At 36.1% G+C, this 18,476-nt stretch overlaps 1 protein-coding gene across 1 annotated transcript; it reads left to right on the plus strand.

The window, feature by feature from the left end:
• The first annotated feature begins 1,903 nt into the window (after window positions 1–1,903).
• On the plus strand, window positions 1,904–17,352 carry LOC143855518 (ACT domain-containing protein ACR10-like). The gene is made up of 6 exons (XM_077365664.1): window positions 1,904–2,473; window positions 3,105–3,326; window positions 4,248–4,353; window positions 14,761–15,106; window positions 16,247–16,531; window positions 17,048–17,352. Exons 1-6 carry the CDS (start codon window positions 2,320–2,322, stop codon window positions 17,183–17,185), a joined length of 1,251 nt encoding a protein of 416 aa, XP_077221779.1. The 5' UTR covers window positions 1,904–2,319; the 3' UTR covers window positions 17,186–17,352.
• Window positions 17,353–18,476: the final 1,124 nt, after the last annotated feature.

An 18,476-nucleotide genomic window follows, 5' to 3' on the forward strand; every position in this document is an offset into this window, starting at 1 on the left:
AAACCACTAAATTATGGTTCTAAGGTTTACGTAATGGTTCCAATATGTTCCAAACACCAATGATACAGTCATTATCCGTTCGAAAACAAATAAAGTAGTATGACAATGTACCAACCACTTGAGAACCATAATTTACAGTCTTAGAACCACTATTTAACCACTAAATAGTGGTTCTGAGGCCTTCTTAATGGTTTCAATAGGTTTAAACCTGAAGACAAAAAACGTTTCTCCTCTCTCTCACTTTCTCTCATTCTCTCATTCTCTTTCCTCTTGTCTTTCTCACTTGCCACACGAGTTGAGCCTCTCTCCTTTTTTACATAGCCACATTCTTGTCTCCACCTCTCGTGTTGTTGAAAGAGTATTTATTTCATAAGCTTTTCCAATCCCTAAACGCAAGAACCTTTCTTGTTATGGCTTTTCACAACCAACAATCCTAACTGAAATAGGAAATATGGAAACAAGGCAACTTTTTTCCCAACAATAAGGGCCCGTTTGGACAGCTCATCTTTTGTATTTGAATTTTGAATTGAGTTTTGAATACAAAATGAATAGATCAACCAGCTCATGTTGAGGGAGACAGAGAGGGAAGGGGGTACTTCCTACAGGAGTGGAGAGGTTGAAGAGCAAAGAGGGTGAAGGAAACTGCCATATCTGTGGATTTCCAATTACTTATTTCCGCAACATATTGGAAAATTTGATTTTTTTCACTAGCGGTCTCTGATTTGGAAATCCAAGAATTTGATCTGATCCAAATCACAATGTGCAAAAGGGGTTGCAAATGTGAGAAATCCAAATCAAAAGGGGCGGATATATCACTTTCCTTCTAATTATTGACTAATGATGATAGCTTTGACGGACTATTATAAGCTTAAAACCATTAACATCTGACTCGAGAAGTGCGGGGTATCTTTTCCCTTTTTGAGAGTTCTTAATTGATATTTGATAATAACCTTTCCTTTGGTAGGTAACACATCCGTTTAACACCTAACTACAAGTGTAAACGAAGAGAGGCGTGCCACTATGAAAAGGAGGGGGCGCTCGAAATCATTTCTCAGAAGAAAGTGAAGGAGATAGTGAGGGGCGTGCCACTATCGGAAGGAGGGAGTGCCCGATATTGTATCCCACTTCCTATATCTCTGGTCACGAAGATCTTAAAATGAGAAATGTTATCAGCACAACCCTATTTTTATGTATGCCAAACCCAGCTGTCTTTTCTTCTTTAATTGGCTCATGAGAGCTTTATGGAAAATGTAATAACCATTTAACAACTCTTTAAACACTAAAACACAAGCTGGGTTAGCAAAAAATATGAAAATATGATCGTGCTGATATCATTTGCCTTTAAACTGGGAAATAATATATAATCCCTTTTTTTTACTTGGGACAGCCCCGTACAGGGTAAAAGAGTATTCATAAGTACGAGTATAGTCTAGTATTTTTCAAAAAGTACTTTACAGGCTACAGTATAAGCTGATCCAAACCGTCCATTTGATTGGCCACAACGTAAATAGTTTGGGACCAAAAAAGCATTTCCATCGAATGATCCTAGCCCTCCAACATATTGAGAAACCTTTATACGTTGGAGGTATGGAAATGATTTTTTGAGCACAAACTATTTATGTTGGGGGCTGCTGCCCTGTTGAGTTGGGCCAAACTCCTTAATAGGCCCAACTCAATTGGGCCCAGCCTTATGTATAACCTGCCCCCTTATGTATAAATCCTGGCTCCGCCACTGGTTGTGACCCATCAAATGGATGGTTTGGATCATCCTATGGTTTGGGAATACATCACTTTAATACTGGACTATACGGGCTTACGCCATATAAATTCTGAATGGAGAGTACTGTCCCAGGAAAAAAACAGGGGGCGAATATATCATTTCTAAAAATTGCGAAAACAGATAAATTGCTTGTGAAAGAAGAGATTGTGGGTGGGTTGTTGGGTGTGACTATGTGAGACCACTTCCGAGTAGTTGGATACTAAAAAGGCACAAGGCGTTTCCCAATTAATCTATCTCCTCTTGCAACCTGTATCACCTGAGACCTTTTTACTCTTTTTTCATCTTTTATTTCAGCAAAAGAGAAGAGAACCCCTTTCTCTGTTCTTCTTTTATCATCTGTTCTTATGGAAATTTCTACCTTGTGAAAAAGAAAAAGAAAACCCCCTTTTCTCTCATTGGGTTTTGTTCATGTTGTTCATTCCAAAGCTATTCTTACTTATGGAAATTTCTACCTTGTCTTGGCGGATAAAACGAGAAGAAGAAAGAGAACAAAAAGCTCTCAGTTTCTGTACCAAATTTGGTTGAACTATAACAACGGAATGGGTATTCCCTCTGAGGACATAGTTCTCATCAATCAATCAGAAAAACCAGGAGATCCAAGCGTTATTACCGTGAATTGCCCGGACAAGACTGGTCTAGGCTGTGATCTTTGTCGGATAATCTTGTTCTTCGGTTTGAGCATTGTGAGAGGAGGTAATAATCAAACTAGTAGATGAATTTAAGTCTATTTCTTTTCTTTTTTCGCGGAGTAGTAGAATTTTACTTATCTGATTTTTTTTTTTCATTCTTTTCCGCCTTTTTAGGTATAACCCTCCTCTCGAATTAGAAGATTAAGAGGTGGATTATACCTCTTTCCCCATATGGGGATTATACTAGAGTCGCCACCTAGGATTAGGACTCTGTATTTCCAGTATACGCTTCCATAGATAGGGTACTTGCCTGGTTACATTTTCTCTTTTTTGTTTTTTTTGTCAATAATTTAAGATTTCTGATTTTTTTCTTTCTTTTGCTCAATTTTAGCGATCCATCCTCTTTTCATTGTCTAGAATTAGGTATAACCCTCCCATCGAATTCGAAGATTAAGAGGTGAATTATACCTCTTTCTCCACATGGATTGAATCCAATTGGGGTTAGACTAGAGTCCTCACTTAGGATTAGGCCTATGACTTATATTTGAACATGTATTTCCAGTCTACGCTCCCATAGACAGGGTACGGTGCCTGGTTACATTTTTCTTTTCTTTTTTTCATGAAGTAGGATTTTTTTCCATGAGTAGGATAACTTAAGATTTCTGATTTTTTTTTCTTTTGGGTTGTGGTTAAAGATGTTTCGACGGATGGGAAATGGTGTTATATAGTGTTCTGGGTGGTGGGGAGATGGAGGACGCGGTGGAGTGTTTTGAAGAAGAGGCTTTTGGCTGCATGCCCTTCGTGTTCTTCGGCTTCCGGGATTTATTTTTACAGACCCGAGATTGATCGGCCGCCTAAGCTCCCCGATGTGTTTCTTTTGAAATTCTGTTCATTCGATCGAAGGGGACTCTTGCATGGTGAGTTGCAATCTTTTCTTTACCTTTGCTTTCTATATTGGGTCTTAGTTTTTTCTGCTTTTCTTTCTTTATTGGGGAAGTTTAATTTTTTTTTGGGATCTTACTTCTGGATTTTGCCCTCTTTAAAGGATGGGCCCTGATTGGATTGCTGGAATTTTATGGAAAAGTTTGGAAAAGAAAAAATATTTTTAAAATTTCCAACTTTTTTTTACACATGAAGAAGATAACTTGAACCCAGCCTATTCAATTTTTAGTTAGATAGGACCTTCAATTTACGATAATATCCCTCTAAATTAGCCATAATTGTATCATTTCCCTCTAAATTATGTAAAGAATGCTTTTTTTCCCCATCAGAAATGTTTTTCTTGCAATCCAAACATGGCCTTAGTCTTGATTTTGGGATGTAAACTATTTTGCTCTTTTTCAAGCAAAAGTTTCTTGTGCTTCTCTTCCTGGGCTTGATTTTGTGTAATATTGTGAACTTCTCTTCCTGGGCTTGAAAGTTTATGTTGTTGTTAGAGGTTTATCTATTTATTTATTAAATGTTTTTATTTTTATCTTGATTTATAGAGCTGTTTATATCACTTTCTGTTTTGGGATTTTCTTTCAATTTAATTTTTGAGCTACTTCTGGGATGGGTGTGTGTAGCTTACTGTTTCGCTTTCATTCTCTAATTGTGATTTCCTTTTTTCAGAAAGTTCAGTTCTCCTTTTTCTTGGGTATGTGTTTTATAATTTTTTGTGGGTTTTGGGTAAGTATATAACTTTCCTTGAGCTAAGGGGATATTTTATCTCTCTTTTTGTGATTTTTTTGGACCAGTTGTTTGTTCGGAGTTCGGGTGTGAATTTAAAGGTTTCTGGAGTATGCATGTGGTGGACATTTTAGATATATATTTATTAATCATCTTTTGGAAATCGGCAGATGTGACTGAGGTTCTCTGCCAGTTGGAGCTTACAATAAGAAGAGTGAAGGTATCAACCACCCCAGATGGGAAAGTGATGGACCTTTTCTTCATCATAGACACCAGGTTCCCTATTCTTTGCATTTTCTCCTCTTTTTCCTCTATATATAAATTTCCCTTGTTTTATGTTCTTTTCGTTTTTTAGTCATTTCAAATTAATGATACATATTGCATTGATTAATACTACAATCAAATGATAAAAGTTGATCACCTAGATGTTTGGAAAATTCACAGAGGCAAACCTGATGTGGGAGATTAATAAGACCTAAATTACTACATACTTTCTATTCACTTTTATAGGATTTTTGGGTCTCATGAGATTGAATCCTCTATTAGGTTATTTGCCTTACTTGAGGCTATTCATATATGTAAATTGTCAGATTTTAGGGTTTGCAAATGGTGTTCAAATTAGATCTTCTCAGTTTAATTACTATAGATCTTTAGTTACTGCCAATGAGTGTGCCCATGTTTAGGTTCTGTTCTTACTAGGTCCCCCTAGTAGTCGGCCATTTTATTGAACTGCATGTCTCGATAAGATCCCCATGGTTGACCGTCTCATTCATTGTTGATGTTGCATTCCTAATTGATTTGTGTTTACTATATGAAAAGAGGTTAGATCATTTGCTTTTCATTTTCTTGTTTCTAGACTATCAATCTAAGACATACAAAGAAAGACGAGAGAAGAGGGGAAAAGAAGAAGAAAGAAAGAGGGAAATAGAGACATGCACAAGAGGGAGAGAGAAAGAACTTGATGTAGGGGATGAATGATGCACCCCTTTACCTGAGCTGCTCGACTCCCGCACAATATTGTTAATATATTGAAAGACCCGCTAATTACAAGTATGCCACTATGAGTCATAGAGACAAGTACACTCTTTATGACATGAAGTAGAAGAAGAATATTAATAGAACTTCAACATGTTTTCCAGGTGGCAAGTCAACAAGATCCCACATTTTATTTTGTTTGAGTGCTTCCATTTCGTCGTTCATTGCTTTCTTCCATCCAACATGAGAACAAGCTTCCTGGTATACCATTCAGAAAAAAAGAAAACGAAAAGAAGAGGCAGCACAAAATTTTAATAGGAAGGAGATCACTTTTCAAATGAAGCAAAGTGAGGAAGAGTACTACCTTCATGAAGTGCCATTGAAGTTCAAAACTGATGGGATTGGAAACAATATTTGGATCCGTCACTTTCCTTCACGAATAAATTTATAGGGGTACACACAAGACACATTATTTGGAGAAGTAGTGATATCCTCAATAAGAACAAACAATGAAGGTGAAGGCAAAGAAGTATCAACCGACATAGGGACAAGAACAAAGGAGAAAGGAAAATATTTCTTTAATGGTTTCTACTTGAGCATGATAAAGGTAGGGAGATGATTTTTTCGTCCCCCCTGTAGGATAATACACCCCCTTTTAACGTGATTTGATGTCAAAAAGCGTTAAAGTCTGCCCACAAATCACGTTAAAGGGGGGTGTATTATCCTACATGGGGGGGGGGGAGGGGGGGGGGCAAAAAAAATCATCTCCCTAAAAGATTTCCATCTCTAGTATAGATACTTAATTGGAAAAATATGGAGCATCTTCAGTGAAGGTAACATCCGCACAGAACTTCTTCCTTGGGCCAGGATGAAAGCAATGGTAATCTTTTTGAGTGCAAGAATACCCTAGATAAACACACTTGAAAACTCGAAAAATCTAACTTATCAATACCTGGAGGCTGGACCCTAAATATGAGCCAAGCAAATGCAAGAAAATGCATGAGGTAGAATAGTAAACAAAAATCTAGAAAAAGAATAGAGAGGCATGATTGTCCATTTAAGGTGACATACAATTAATTAACATGTAGTCAACACGACATCCCCCAATAAAATTTGGGAGCATGCATATTTAATAACAAGGTAAGCGCAGCTTCAATGAGATGACCGTGTTTGCAATATGCAACTCCATTTTGTTAGTATGAGCACAAGAAATTTGATGAAAAATTCCATGTTGGAAAAGATAATTTTGGAAATCCTGTGATAGTTATTCCTTAAAAAATTTTAGATAGAAAAAGCCTTATTATCTTTCTTTTAATAAATATATCCATGTCATTCAAGAGTAATCTGTCACAAACACCTTTACTTTTTTGTACAATTTTGGTCTTGTATTTTCAAAAATACCATTCTGTCTCCAATTACTTCCCCTCAATTGGCATGACCTCTCTCTCTCTCTCTCTCTATCATCCGTTTCTCCTCTTTTCAATTTTTTCCATTTCCTAACTATTAGTTATTCTCTCCAGTCATTTATCCTCCCTAATCTGTTTTTCATTTCATATAATTAATGCATCTCTCTGTCTTTTTATCTATCTCCTGATGTCGTACTAATAGTGCAAATACTACTAACTAGTTCTTGTTAAAATTAGTTTCCAATATTCATCTTAGTTGCTTTGATATCAAACTTATATAGGACCAATGGAAAAGACACTACTGACTAGTTCTTGTTGAAAATATTATCCAATATTTATCCTTGTTTCTTTGATACCAAATATGATGTAGGATTAATAGAGAATTTCTAATTCAATAATCAAGATTATTCAAATTGAAGGTCAGAAGTGACTTTCACACCCTTCGTAATAATAGATCAGATCTAACCCTCCAATAAGGTTCAACAATTTCTTAGATTTAGGATTGACGTTCAAAATTGAATTCAGTTAGATCTGATCGTTGGATCTTGAGATGAAGTAAACTTAAAAAATCCAACAGTTGATATTTGGTCATTCTAACTGTTTTATTATTGATCAGAACCATTTAGATTGTTCCGTTTGGTGTTTTAAATAAGACCCAACTCTCCTCACGAACTTTGGTCATTGTAATCGTAAAAAAATGAGAAGTGGACTATCCGATTGCTGATATCAATCAGTCTATATGTTGGTTTCCAGATCTGATTGGATCATATTGGCCTCCCAAGTTGGTTAGCAAAATCCTTAAATAAGATTTGAACTTCGCTAAGTAAATTCAAAGATCAAAGACAATTTTCTTTTCAGCAAATATCAAGAAGATAGACGAGATAGAACAAATAGATCTTAGGGCATATCACTAGAGAACTAAGAAAATCACTTCACTCTGACGGTCGATCAAGAAATTACTTCAAGATCTAGAGGAAAAATTCCTTTCTTAACAAGCTGGGGGCTGTGGATTTATTTCTTTCATTCGACAGTGTAAAAGTGATGGCAAAATGCCTACATATATAGAGGAGTGGGAGGGGCACTAGAAAATTTTTTCCTTGTCCAAGGAAGAAAACTACCAATCTGGACAAGTATGAACTTGTCCATAAGCTTCCTTAATAAACCCAAAAAAATAGAACCCTTCCGTTTTATATGAAATTCTAAGCACTAGCCCTCCACCATCCTAAAAAACAATTCTGGGGTTGGAGTGGGCCATAGTTTAAAAAAAAACTCACTCACAAGAAACTTTCAAAATGCTGATAATACACTGTCTCTTTAAGCATGAATAAAAGACTCATCTAAAACTCTATAACTAAAAAAATATCCTAACACTCATGATGGGCCCCACCATCCTAGGTAACATATTGATTCTTGTGAAGGATGACCCCCATCATTCTCCCTTGCTTGAAAAAGGCTCGACTCCCTCGAGTATGAGGATCAGGATTGACACATTGAAACTCATTGGCAATGATCTACGTATGAGCAAAGAGTGTGATGTAGGACAGGTTGGGGGATAATTAAGGAACAAAGGGAAGGAATTGCTTGTCACGGAAACAGCCTCTCTGCAAAGCAGGGGTAAGGCTGCGTACATCTAGCCCTCCCCAGACCCCGCAATGGCGGAAGCCTCGTGCACTGGGCCGCCCTTTTTTTTTAAAGGGAAGGAATTGTTATGGGGTTTTAAGGTTCATTTAGGATTATTGAAGGGATTTTCTTAGGGTTTGTACACCATAATTCCACAAGGCATCACACCTTTTGGCTTCCAAGAGCATCGACCCATGATCAGAACACTACAGACCCTTGGATCAAGCATTAGATTACACGGATCAATAATCATGCACGAGTGATCGCCAAATCATGTTTTCCAGAGGCCGATCATCCATAGATCAGAGGAGATCGGATGACATTACAATCAGCCGTTCTTGTTCATTGAGGATATAAATTAGTTTGATTTAGCTTATTAATTTTATTTAGAGATTTCCTACTGGCTGGAAAGTAGCCTTTGTTTTAATTGTTTTAGGAGTTATACATTGCTTTTGGATTGGACGAATTTTAGAGAAATTCTAGGATAGAGTTGGTTGTCCAAGAGGAGAGAGTTTTTCGGAGTTTTTTGTTCTTTTTATTTTTCTAGCTCTAGAAGAAATAGGAAACTTTGTTAGAGTATGAAATGTCTAAAGCTCTATAAATATGCTTGAAGTGTAACTTATTCAATGGCTTTATGAATATGAAAAAACAAATTTAATTTTTGGGTTGGAGAAATCTCCTCTTATCTTCCATCAACCTAGATGCTTATGTAATCTGATCACCGAGCGAATCTTTGATGTTTTTTTTTAAGCTCTGACACTTATGGTTGATAAAAAGTTGGTTCACCTGGCCCTCTAGCATCACCTACTTTATTCATTTCATTCTTTATCGTGTAATAGAAATTCAGAATTTGACCTTCAACTTTACGTACATTAATATTGGCCCATCAATTCTACATATATCAGCACTTCAGTTATACATACTACGATAGGCAACTGTTTTGAACATGGTGGATTCAAAAAATGATTGGTTTCATAAACTTTCTTTGCTTCCCTTTTTACAACTGATTGCTCCTTTATCAGTAGGGTTGTAGCTTCCTTGAACTAAAGTTGCATCTCAAGTATGGCAGATTGCGGTCATGATTTTTTTCAATCTTCACAATTTGTAGAGCACTAGTTTTCTCTGTCGCCATCCAAAGTTTTTGTAGCACTTCTCTCCTGACTATGCTTCTGTAGGCACTCTAAGAAGCGATTACCGCCATTTTTATCCATAAATAATGTAGACATGCTGTGTGTTAACAGAATCCGACTTTCGATAACAACTTCAAATTTTGCGTCTCTTAAAATTGAGTTACTGTTGATTATTTTATGCAAACCTCATTAAGTAGCAACCACTGAAGAAATTGGTGCTATGTCCTAAACCCTACGACTTAAATCTTAAACCCTAAGCCCTAAGCCCTAAATCCTAAAACCTAAACCCTATGCTAAATCTTAAGTTCTAAGCCTCAAATGCTAGACCCTAAACCCTAAATCGTATACTCGAAGCTCCAAGTTGCTAACCCCAAATCTTATTTCCTAAACCCTAAGATGCAAACCCCAAACCCTAATCCCGTACCCCAAAACCTTAAACCCTAACCTGTAAGCCCTAAGCCCTAACCCTAAACCCTAAAACCCTATACCCTAAACATTAAGCACTAAACCGTATATCCTAAAACCTACTCAAATTTTTCCAACCTTTCTTTGCTAGATACATCTGCAAAATTTCCTGTATCTTCAAACATGCATCTTCTCTTCGCATGTTATCATAAAGTTCCATAGTGTGCACCTTCACTTTGCTGATATCTTCATTGGATCTCATGTGTACTAATTTGTTCTATTCAGATACTTCATTGGACCTTTTTTGACGTTAGCAACCATATGAGTGGTCCTATGTGATAAATTATGGTGCTTTCTAGTTCCTCCACCATTGTAAACTATTCCTTTTGTAATCATAAAGTTCCATAGTGTGCACCTTCACTTTGCTGATATCTTCATTGGATCTCATGTGTACTAATTTGTTCTATTCAGATACTTCATTGGACCTTTTTTGACGTTAGCAACCATATGAGTGGTCCTATGTGATAAATTATGGTGCTTTCTAGTTCCTCCACCATTGTAAACTATTCCTTTTCTTCTCAAGCCTTCCCTCCCTACATCTATCTATCAATGTGTCATCTCTTCGATTGGCAGTCAGTTTCCCCTAATAAATCTTGCAGTATAGCAACATCATAACCTGTCTCTTCTATCAGTACATTTGCGTACCTGTCACCTTACCGATTTCTTATAAGTAATTTGTAGAAATCTGTATGTTGAGCAACCATTTGCGTACTTGAGTAAGCTTTTGGAGCCACTAGTATAGGGTTTGCCATTAATTGAAGGGTACTAGGAATCATGCTCCCATCAATCTCGCCATCTCCTCCCAAGTATTAATTGCCAATTTGAACAAATGATCCCTTTGAAGTTTCCTCGATTGCTACTATGCTGCTGCGCAACCTTTGAGCCTCAAAGTAACTAACACCAGTCTTTTATGCATCGACACTTCCTTGTCAAGGTTTTAAATTTCAGTTTTGGCTTCGGTTTTGGCCATCACGGAAATGAAACATTTTGGTTTCGGTTTGAAATTTTGGAGGAAATCTTGTAAAATCACAGAAACTATGAAAACATACGCAAATGACAAAATTTTAAGATGAAACTTTAGGAAATTCTAGAATAAGCACAAATACACGCTTTGAAACCATCAAATAAATAAATCTATCATCTATACTTGTTTAACAACATCGAACACCTCCTGACATGCGCGACATACATGCCGAAAGATGAACTTTTTGGAGCGTACCTTTATTATTTTTATATTCCTCATCATAAAGGAAATGAGAATCCTTTGGAATCTTAATATCTAAATTCCTCTTTGTTTTTTAATATTCCTCAACACAAAGGAAATGAGATGCTGAGCTAAAGAGAGAGTTGTGAAGGAAATGAGTTGTTGATTTGTTATATGAGAGAGATGTGTGTGCTTTTCAAAATTCACACCATTTTTTATTGAAACTATTTTAGCATTTTCTCAAAAGTTCCTTACTAATATCGTGCACTCACATCACCATGTTGGATCCTTGTTGTATCTCTATAGTAAGATTTTGTTTTCTCAGATCCCTTCCTCAGCATAAAGGAAATGAGATGCTGAGCTAAAGAGAATTATGTAGGAAACGAGGTGTTGATTTGTTATATGAGAGAGATGTATGTGCTTTTCAAAATTCACACCATGTCTGACTGAAACTATTTTAACATTTTCTCAAAAGTTATGTAGGAAAGGAGGTGTTGATTTGTTTTATGAGAGAGATGTGTGTGTTTTTTATCCAATACCGACACCCATATCCATGTAACATAGGTTTCAATGCATTGGAGTTGAGAATACAAATTTTTGAGAGAAGTTGACTCCTTGCTAGCATAAATCTTTCCACAAACTAAATGATACTTTGGGTGGGGCCAGAGAGAAACTTTGCAACTGTAAATTTCTCTCATTGCTTCTTTCTAATTTCTATATCAATATATAGGCTAATTTCTCTATCAATAGATATAGACTACTACACATTTAACTCTTCACACATAACTAAAGAGTCACGAATAGATATGAATATATTCTCAAATAATTCATAAACATGTGAGATGTCATCTGAAGAGTATCTCTCACGGGCAATTCTCAAACTACTTTGCTAGTATTAATGTTACTGTTAAAGTATAAAAGATTAAATAACGCCTTTCTCCAACAGCTTAAGCTTTTGGACTAACTAGTTGTTTCACATGTTATTAGAGCCAAAGGTCCAAAGTTCAAACCTCCTTGATAGCAAACATCCACATGGAATGGCCAAACCCAAAAGAGGGCCCACCTGTGCCACTTGTAGGCCAACCCTAAAAAGAGGGGCCACACGCGAGGGGGAGTGTTGCAGTATAAAAGATTAAATAACGCCTTTCTCCAACAACTTAAGCTTTTGGAGAAGTCGGTAAGTTTCTAACAATACATTAGCACTCGCTTGGGGTTCCATACTATTCTATAAGTATGACATAATCTGATAATTCAGTTGCAACCATTCTTCATTCCTACTATCTTATTCGCTAGGCCCATCTTCAGTCAAATATTGTAGTTTCCCTCTAGCACTAGAGTGAGTTTCACAAATTGAGCCTATAGAAGATAGGTCCATTTAACTTCATTGAAGTAAGTTTTATTACTGGCATCACCATTCGATTTGATATTCTCGGCTTACTTTAACTACCCATGATGCCAAATAACTCCACACTAATAGGACTGCAAGTAAAGCTATTAATCGACACAAGGGGCTGCTATAGCTACTAAGATATATATTCGATTTGTGGAGGTTAAAATGGACATGTACAGTTTGAAAATGGATTCAAGCGCATCCATCCCCTCGGAAGTTCGTACCTTCAAACGAACAAGGATGGAGATAATAGATTACTCGACGTGGATTGAGAATCTAAAAGGAATAAAAGTCTTGAGGTACGATGAAATCAAAGCCTCAATTGAATCACCTACTCCTAGAGAGATTGTCAAATGCTTCATCAAAAGACAATGGGATCAGTTCAGGGAGGATTACTTGCAAAATATTGAGGAGCTCTTTACCTTGACATGCACTCGTATTGTTATGGATATTTGTATGCCGGTTTACAAGCTTCCCTTCTTTAAGGCCTGACTGGAGGATGAGAAAAGGGTGCGTCGACTCAGTTGGGAAGCGAACCGTCTTTTGTGTTTTAGAAAGTAGAGGAACTTATTGCTGTCAAATCGGACCCGATGGAAGAAGTTCCTATCCCTGAGTTTGCCATTGTTTTCTTTTCTAAAGAGAAGGAATTGGAAGAGACCAAAAGAGGGAGGCGGGTCGCACCCCTCTCGCGGGATCGGGTCCCACAGGGCCCACTGTGTTTTTGGTCGGCGGACTAGAGAAGGTTCTCTAGTTGACCGACTATATATATATATATATATATATATATATATATATATATTTTTTTTTAAATTTTATGTATATATATTTATAGTGATATATACCGCTGATACAAAGCATGTATATGGATGTGAATATAGATTTGGGAACTCTAGTACAATTAAACACTTTTGTGAAATCAAGGACATGGAGAGGATTAATATAATATTACTAAAACTAAGTTTGATGTTAAGATATATTGATCAAAATATTTTCAATTTTTTAATTCAAATCTGAGTCTTTTCTTCACGGATCCATATCTTGCTGCTGTATCCGGTACACATACCCATGTCATATCATATTGAAACAGGTAACACAGTATCATAGATATACCTTATCCAACCTGCTTTGCCTTTTTCCCCCTATTTTTACCGTACTATGATTATAATGGAAAAATACACAAAGACATAATATGCTGAATATTTCCCAACTGGATAATACTTCAAATATGAGGACATTATTGCCTAATGGATACTTGTTAATCGGACTCCTTTTCTCGAACCATTAAGACCTTTCTTAACAATAATTAAATGCTACATATATGTATATACATGAATGACAGACAAATGAAATGTAATTATATGGGCTTGACTTTGTAGCTCATTGGCAGTGCTTTTCTGTGCAACATTGAGGGCCCCCTGTTTGATCTCGTTCTTCTGACATCATGATGATTGGTATCATTCATTCGATGGGGCCCATTATGGATATGGAAGCATCAAAATTGTTTTTGTTGGAGACGCCAACCATGGAGATGCCATAAACTAATAATTGTACTTTTATGATGATCCTAATCACCGTTCTAGGACTTAAATGTAGGATGTTCTCTGTCTCCTTTTAAAACGTTCATTTGCTGGAAACTAGTTAGATGGTTAGGATCATCCAGTGATTAAGTTCTGGCTGTGGCATCTCAACATTGGGGACCACTACATGAGCAGTCAAGATCATCCAGATTAAGATGGATAGGCCCAACCACGTAATATCCCATATAGGTGCATCTGTAGTATCATTATTCACGAGAACACATGCTTATATAGGAAAAACCAAACTTAAATTATAAATATAAACCATTATTTGGTTTATCATCAATCTTCCACCATCAATTCCTAAAAAGATCTTGGGACCCTGTGTATAATCAATATTTTAAAAAAATCATGGCCATTGTACTATCACAAGATCCGTTTTGAATGATCAGTTGATGGTTGACTATAAACTGAATACTTGTGTATAGTGTACATGACCGGTCATTCATTACTCATTTATGTGTGTACTATATTTTATCAAGAGATTTTGGTACTCACATATACACTTACCATTTTTCCTTACATTGATTTTTTGGGGTGCCTATTGTCATTCTTATACCATCATATATTTTTTAATTTTTTTTTTGAACTGGCAAATGAGCACACCCAGTGGGACTTAAACCCTATAATATATTTTATTTGAAAGATTTAATTTTATGTTCCTCCATAAATATGGTTTTCTGTTAAAATAATCTTAAATTTTTTATGGATTTTTTTTAATTTTTTATTATGAGTTGCATCTTTCATTGGTTGATGTTGTGCATATGAATTCTTGCACTTCTCATTCTTCTTTCTCAGATATCATTTTCAACAGCATCTTTTTGCACGGTTTTCAGTATTGCTAATCTTTTAGATCACTTCGATTTGTGTTCTTTCTTTTTATGGTTCTGAAATTTTCTTATCATCCTTTCATCAGAGAGCTTCTCCATACTAAAAAGAGACAGGAGGATACATGTGATCAATTGAGAGCTGTTTTAGGGGATTCCATGATAAGTTGCGAGATTGAATTGGCCAGTGTGGAGCTCACCTCATGTTTGCAAGGCTCATCTTTTCTCTCACCTGCAATCACAGAAGAAATGTTCAATTTAGAACTGCCCGATGAATCACCCGTGGGTTCTCCTGGAACGTCCACGGCCAACAGTCTCTCTGTCATGATGGACAACTCTCTTAGCCCTGCTCACACACTCATCCAAATCCATTGTCAAGATCACAAGGGTCTCTTATATGACATAATGAGAACTCTGAAGGATTACAACATCCAGGTACTAATATTGAAACCCATGTGGGAGTTTAATAAAAGAAACAAACCAAACTAACTGATTTGTTCCAGGACAGCCACTTCAATTTTCATGGAAATTGCAATGGCTGACTCGTGTCTTCATTTTTATGTGGTGCAACAGTATAAATAATATTCTTATATATATTATAATCTCTTACCATATATGCCTCACTACTTACGTATGTACATATATCATAGTCACAAATGTCTCAGATTTTTTTTTATAAATATCACTCTAATTTATGTTTTTTTTTTCGATCTTCATCAAAATTTTCTAAAGGATTCATTAACTAAATGATTCATTAGCCGACCCCAACTAGTTTTGGGACAAAGGCTTAGTTGAGTTAAGTTGAGTTTTATGTTTATTTGATAAAATAACAAAATCCCTAAATTTTACCAAGATTCTAAATAATCACCGAGATATCTTTATATTTTCTTTTTATTGTGAAAATATCACAAAAATATCACAATAAATTCACTATATTATATCTTGTACTTATTTTGTTCTTAAATTTTAAATTTTTATATATTTAAATATTTTATTTTCTTTCCTGATATAAACTCAAAAATAAAAAATATTTAAAATAAGTAAAAAATCTAAAATATTTTATTTCCTGATATATTTAAATTTTAAAATTTTGTTCAAAGACACCCTTCCGAAGAAATTTCCGATGCATATATTTGTGACCAAGACATATTTTAGTGCAGGCATATACTCATGGCACCCCACTAGACTAGTACATTTAGAGCAGGCTACTGAAGTTGGCACCACCATGTTTTGATGATTGCACTAACTCATCTTGTCTTTTCTCTTTTAATTGGCTTTTGAGACCTTTTATGGAACCGTAAAAACCTTTGACAGCTGTTTAAATAATAAAAGACAAGATGAGATAGTGCAATCATCAAAACATGGCATTGCCAAAAATATATATTCATGCTGGCGTGCCAAGCTTCCTTTGGTCATACTGCCGGTATTGCAAGTAGCATTTCTACACAAGCACATTATCAATTTTATGATAGAAGTATGAACTCATATTAGCATGCCAGGCTTATGTAATAGTTACTTTCTTGACACAAATAGTATTGAGTCTTAAGGTCAGTGTAAGTCTTGTGTGTGTGACAGATCTCTTATGGGCGATTCTCTGCAAATCGAATTGGAAACTGTGAAGTGGACTTGTTTGTAGTGCAAGTGGATGGGAAGAAAATAATTGATACAAACAAACAGAAGGCATTGTCCTCTCGTTTGCGAATGGAGCTGTTCCGTCCTCTCCGAGTAGCAGTGGTGAGCCGCGGGCCCGACACAGAACTATTGGTTGCAAATCCGGTAGAATTGTCTGGCAAGGGCCGGCCACTTGTTTTCTACGACATTACCCTCGCTCTCAAAATGCTCAACAGATGCATCTTCTTGGTATGTCTCTGCATTCATCTGTTTATTTATAGGTGTGCAACTCGGGTCAATTTTTGGGAATTTGGGTAGAACTTTTACATTAAAATCAGATCAGGTTGATTCCAATTCATTTTTAAACGCCATTTTTTTTTAACAAAAAGACATGTTTTATTGGTGTGCCGTTTATTATTCATTTTAAAACTTTTATGGTGATAAAAACTCCGTTTTTTGTGGAAAACATTTAAAACACGTTTTAGATGTATTAAATTCGTCTTTTGCTGACTTCCAACTTTACCGCCATTATATTTTGTAAATGACAAAATTTTAAATGCATTTGTCTGTATTTCTGTTTTTTTACTATGTTTTTTTTAACCAATATAGTATTAAACTTAAAATTTTCCCGTCCCCCCCCTTTTTTTTTGCCGAATCACGTTTTGCTAACTATGGTTGCATCCCTCTTTATAAGTTCGTACCTGTTTGAGCTTTATGAACTAGTGCTCCTACCATTCTAAATGAAGTATGTTGACGGGTTCTCAGGCTGAGATTGGACGGCATGTCATTGGTGATCGGGAATGGGAAGTTTACCGTATCCTCTTAGAGGACGGTCACGAATTTTCCAAGGACAGGAACACAATTGAAGAGGGTGTGAGAAAGATGTTGATGGGTTGGGAGTGATGATATTGCAATTGGAAGATCCTTCATGAGGAGAGAGCTCTGTTCAGTTTAACCTTCATTGTACATTGTTCTTTTGCATACTGTCTGTTTCACTAATAGCTTTTGAATGTAAATTGTAAGATACATGCTATAAAACAGAATGAAGGGTTCACAATGGTGTTTATCTCTCCCTGTGTCTAGTATTGATTTTACTAAGATTTTATGAAACAAGCTTGGACCCTAGATACGAATGCAGTGCTAAAAGTTAAAAAGTAAGTAGTTTTATTGTAGTGAGAAAAGATAATTGTTCAAAATTTTGTTCCTGGAGTGTTTGTATATCATGGTTACCTTTTTAAATAGGAGATTGATATCGACACACGATTTCATTATGAATATCACTCTACATTTTACACCTGTGGAATTATCTGTTCAAGGTTATTACAACTCCACAAAAGCCACGCACAGACAATGAAAGAAGTGTTTAATAAGATGAGGGACATTAGCAAAACAAGGGAGTATACCCCTCTTGCCGAATTCTTGTAAAGAAAAAACGATAAAGTTGTGAAGATTTTTTATGAAATTAAGGCCACGTTTGGATACCTCATGTTTTTTATATTTGGATTTGGATTTGAGTTTTGGATACAAAATACATCAATCATCTTTATGCTCTTGTTGTGTGTGTGTGAGAGAGAGAGAGAGAGCCGGAGAGGTCTCGCTGCTGCTGCTGCAGCAAGGTTGAGGAGCAGCAAGGGTGAAGTAATTGCCACAAATATTGATTTCCGAATAATGTCTTGCAGAACAAATTTGAAAATCAGATTTTTTTTTTCCACTGTTGCAGTTGATTTGGAAATCTAAAGATAAACGTGGCCTAATGAAAAGGTGCTTCTAATATATGGCGTATCGAATTAAATAGATTTATTTCAACAGGATTTGGTATGGACTTTCGCAGAAAGGCATTTTGCGGCTGGCTGTTGCATGAGAGAGCAGCCACCTCAGATGAATTAAACGAATAAGACAAAATCCGCTGGAAAGTGAGCCAGTGTGGTGGCTCTCCCATGCAAATAAACCCGCGAAACGCCTTTCTGCAGAAGTCCCTAGCAAATCCCTATAATAACATGTGAAAACTTAAAAAACAAAGTAAAATTAAAATTAAACTAAGTTGAAAACTTTTGAGGGGTGATGATGTCATGCGTAGACCTCATGCAAGAAAAAAGTGAGATGTCTATAGACCTACACACTTATTTTTCTTTTATTTTTGATGAATTTTCTGAAGGGAAAATTACATTTACAGCCCGTCTAGTTTCTGACACAT

This window comes from Tasmannia lanceolata, unplaced genomic scaffold (assembly GCF_043159265.1).
Source record: "Tasmannia lanceolata isolate RefF3 unplaced genomic scaffold, GAP_Taslan_0.1 ptg000021l, whole genome shotgun sequence".
Lineage (NCBI taxonomy): Eukaryota > Viridiplantae > Streptophyta > Magnoliopsida > Canellales > Winteraceae > Tasmannia > Tasmannia lanceolata.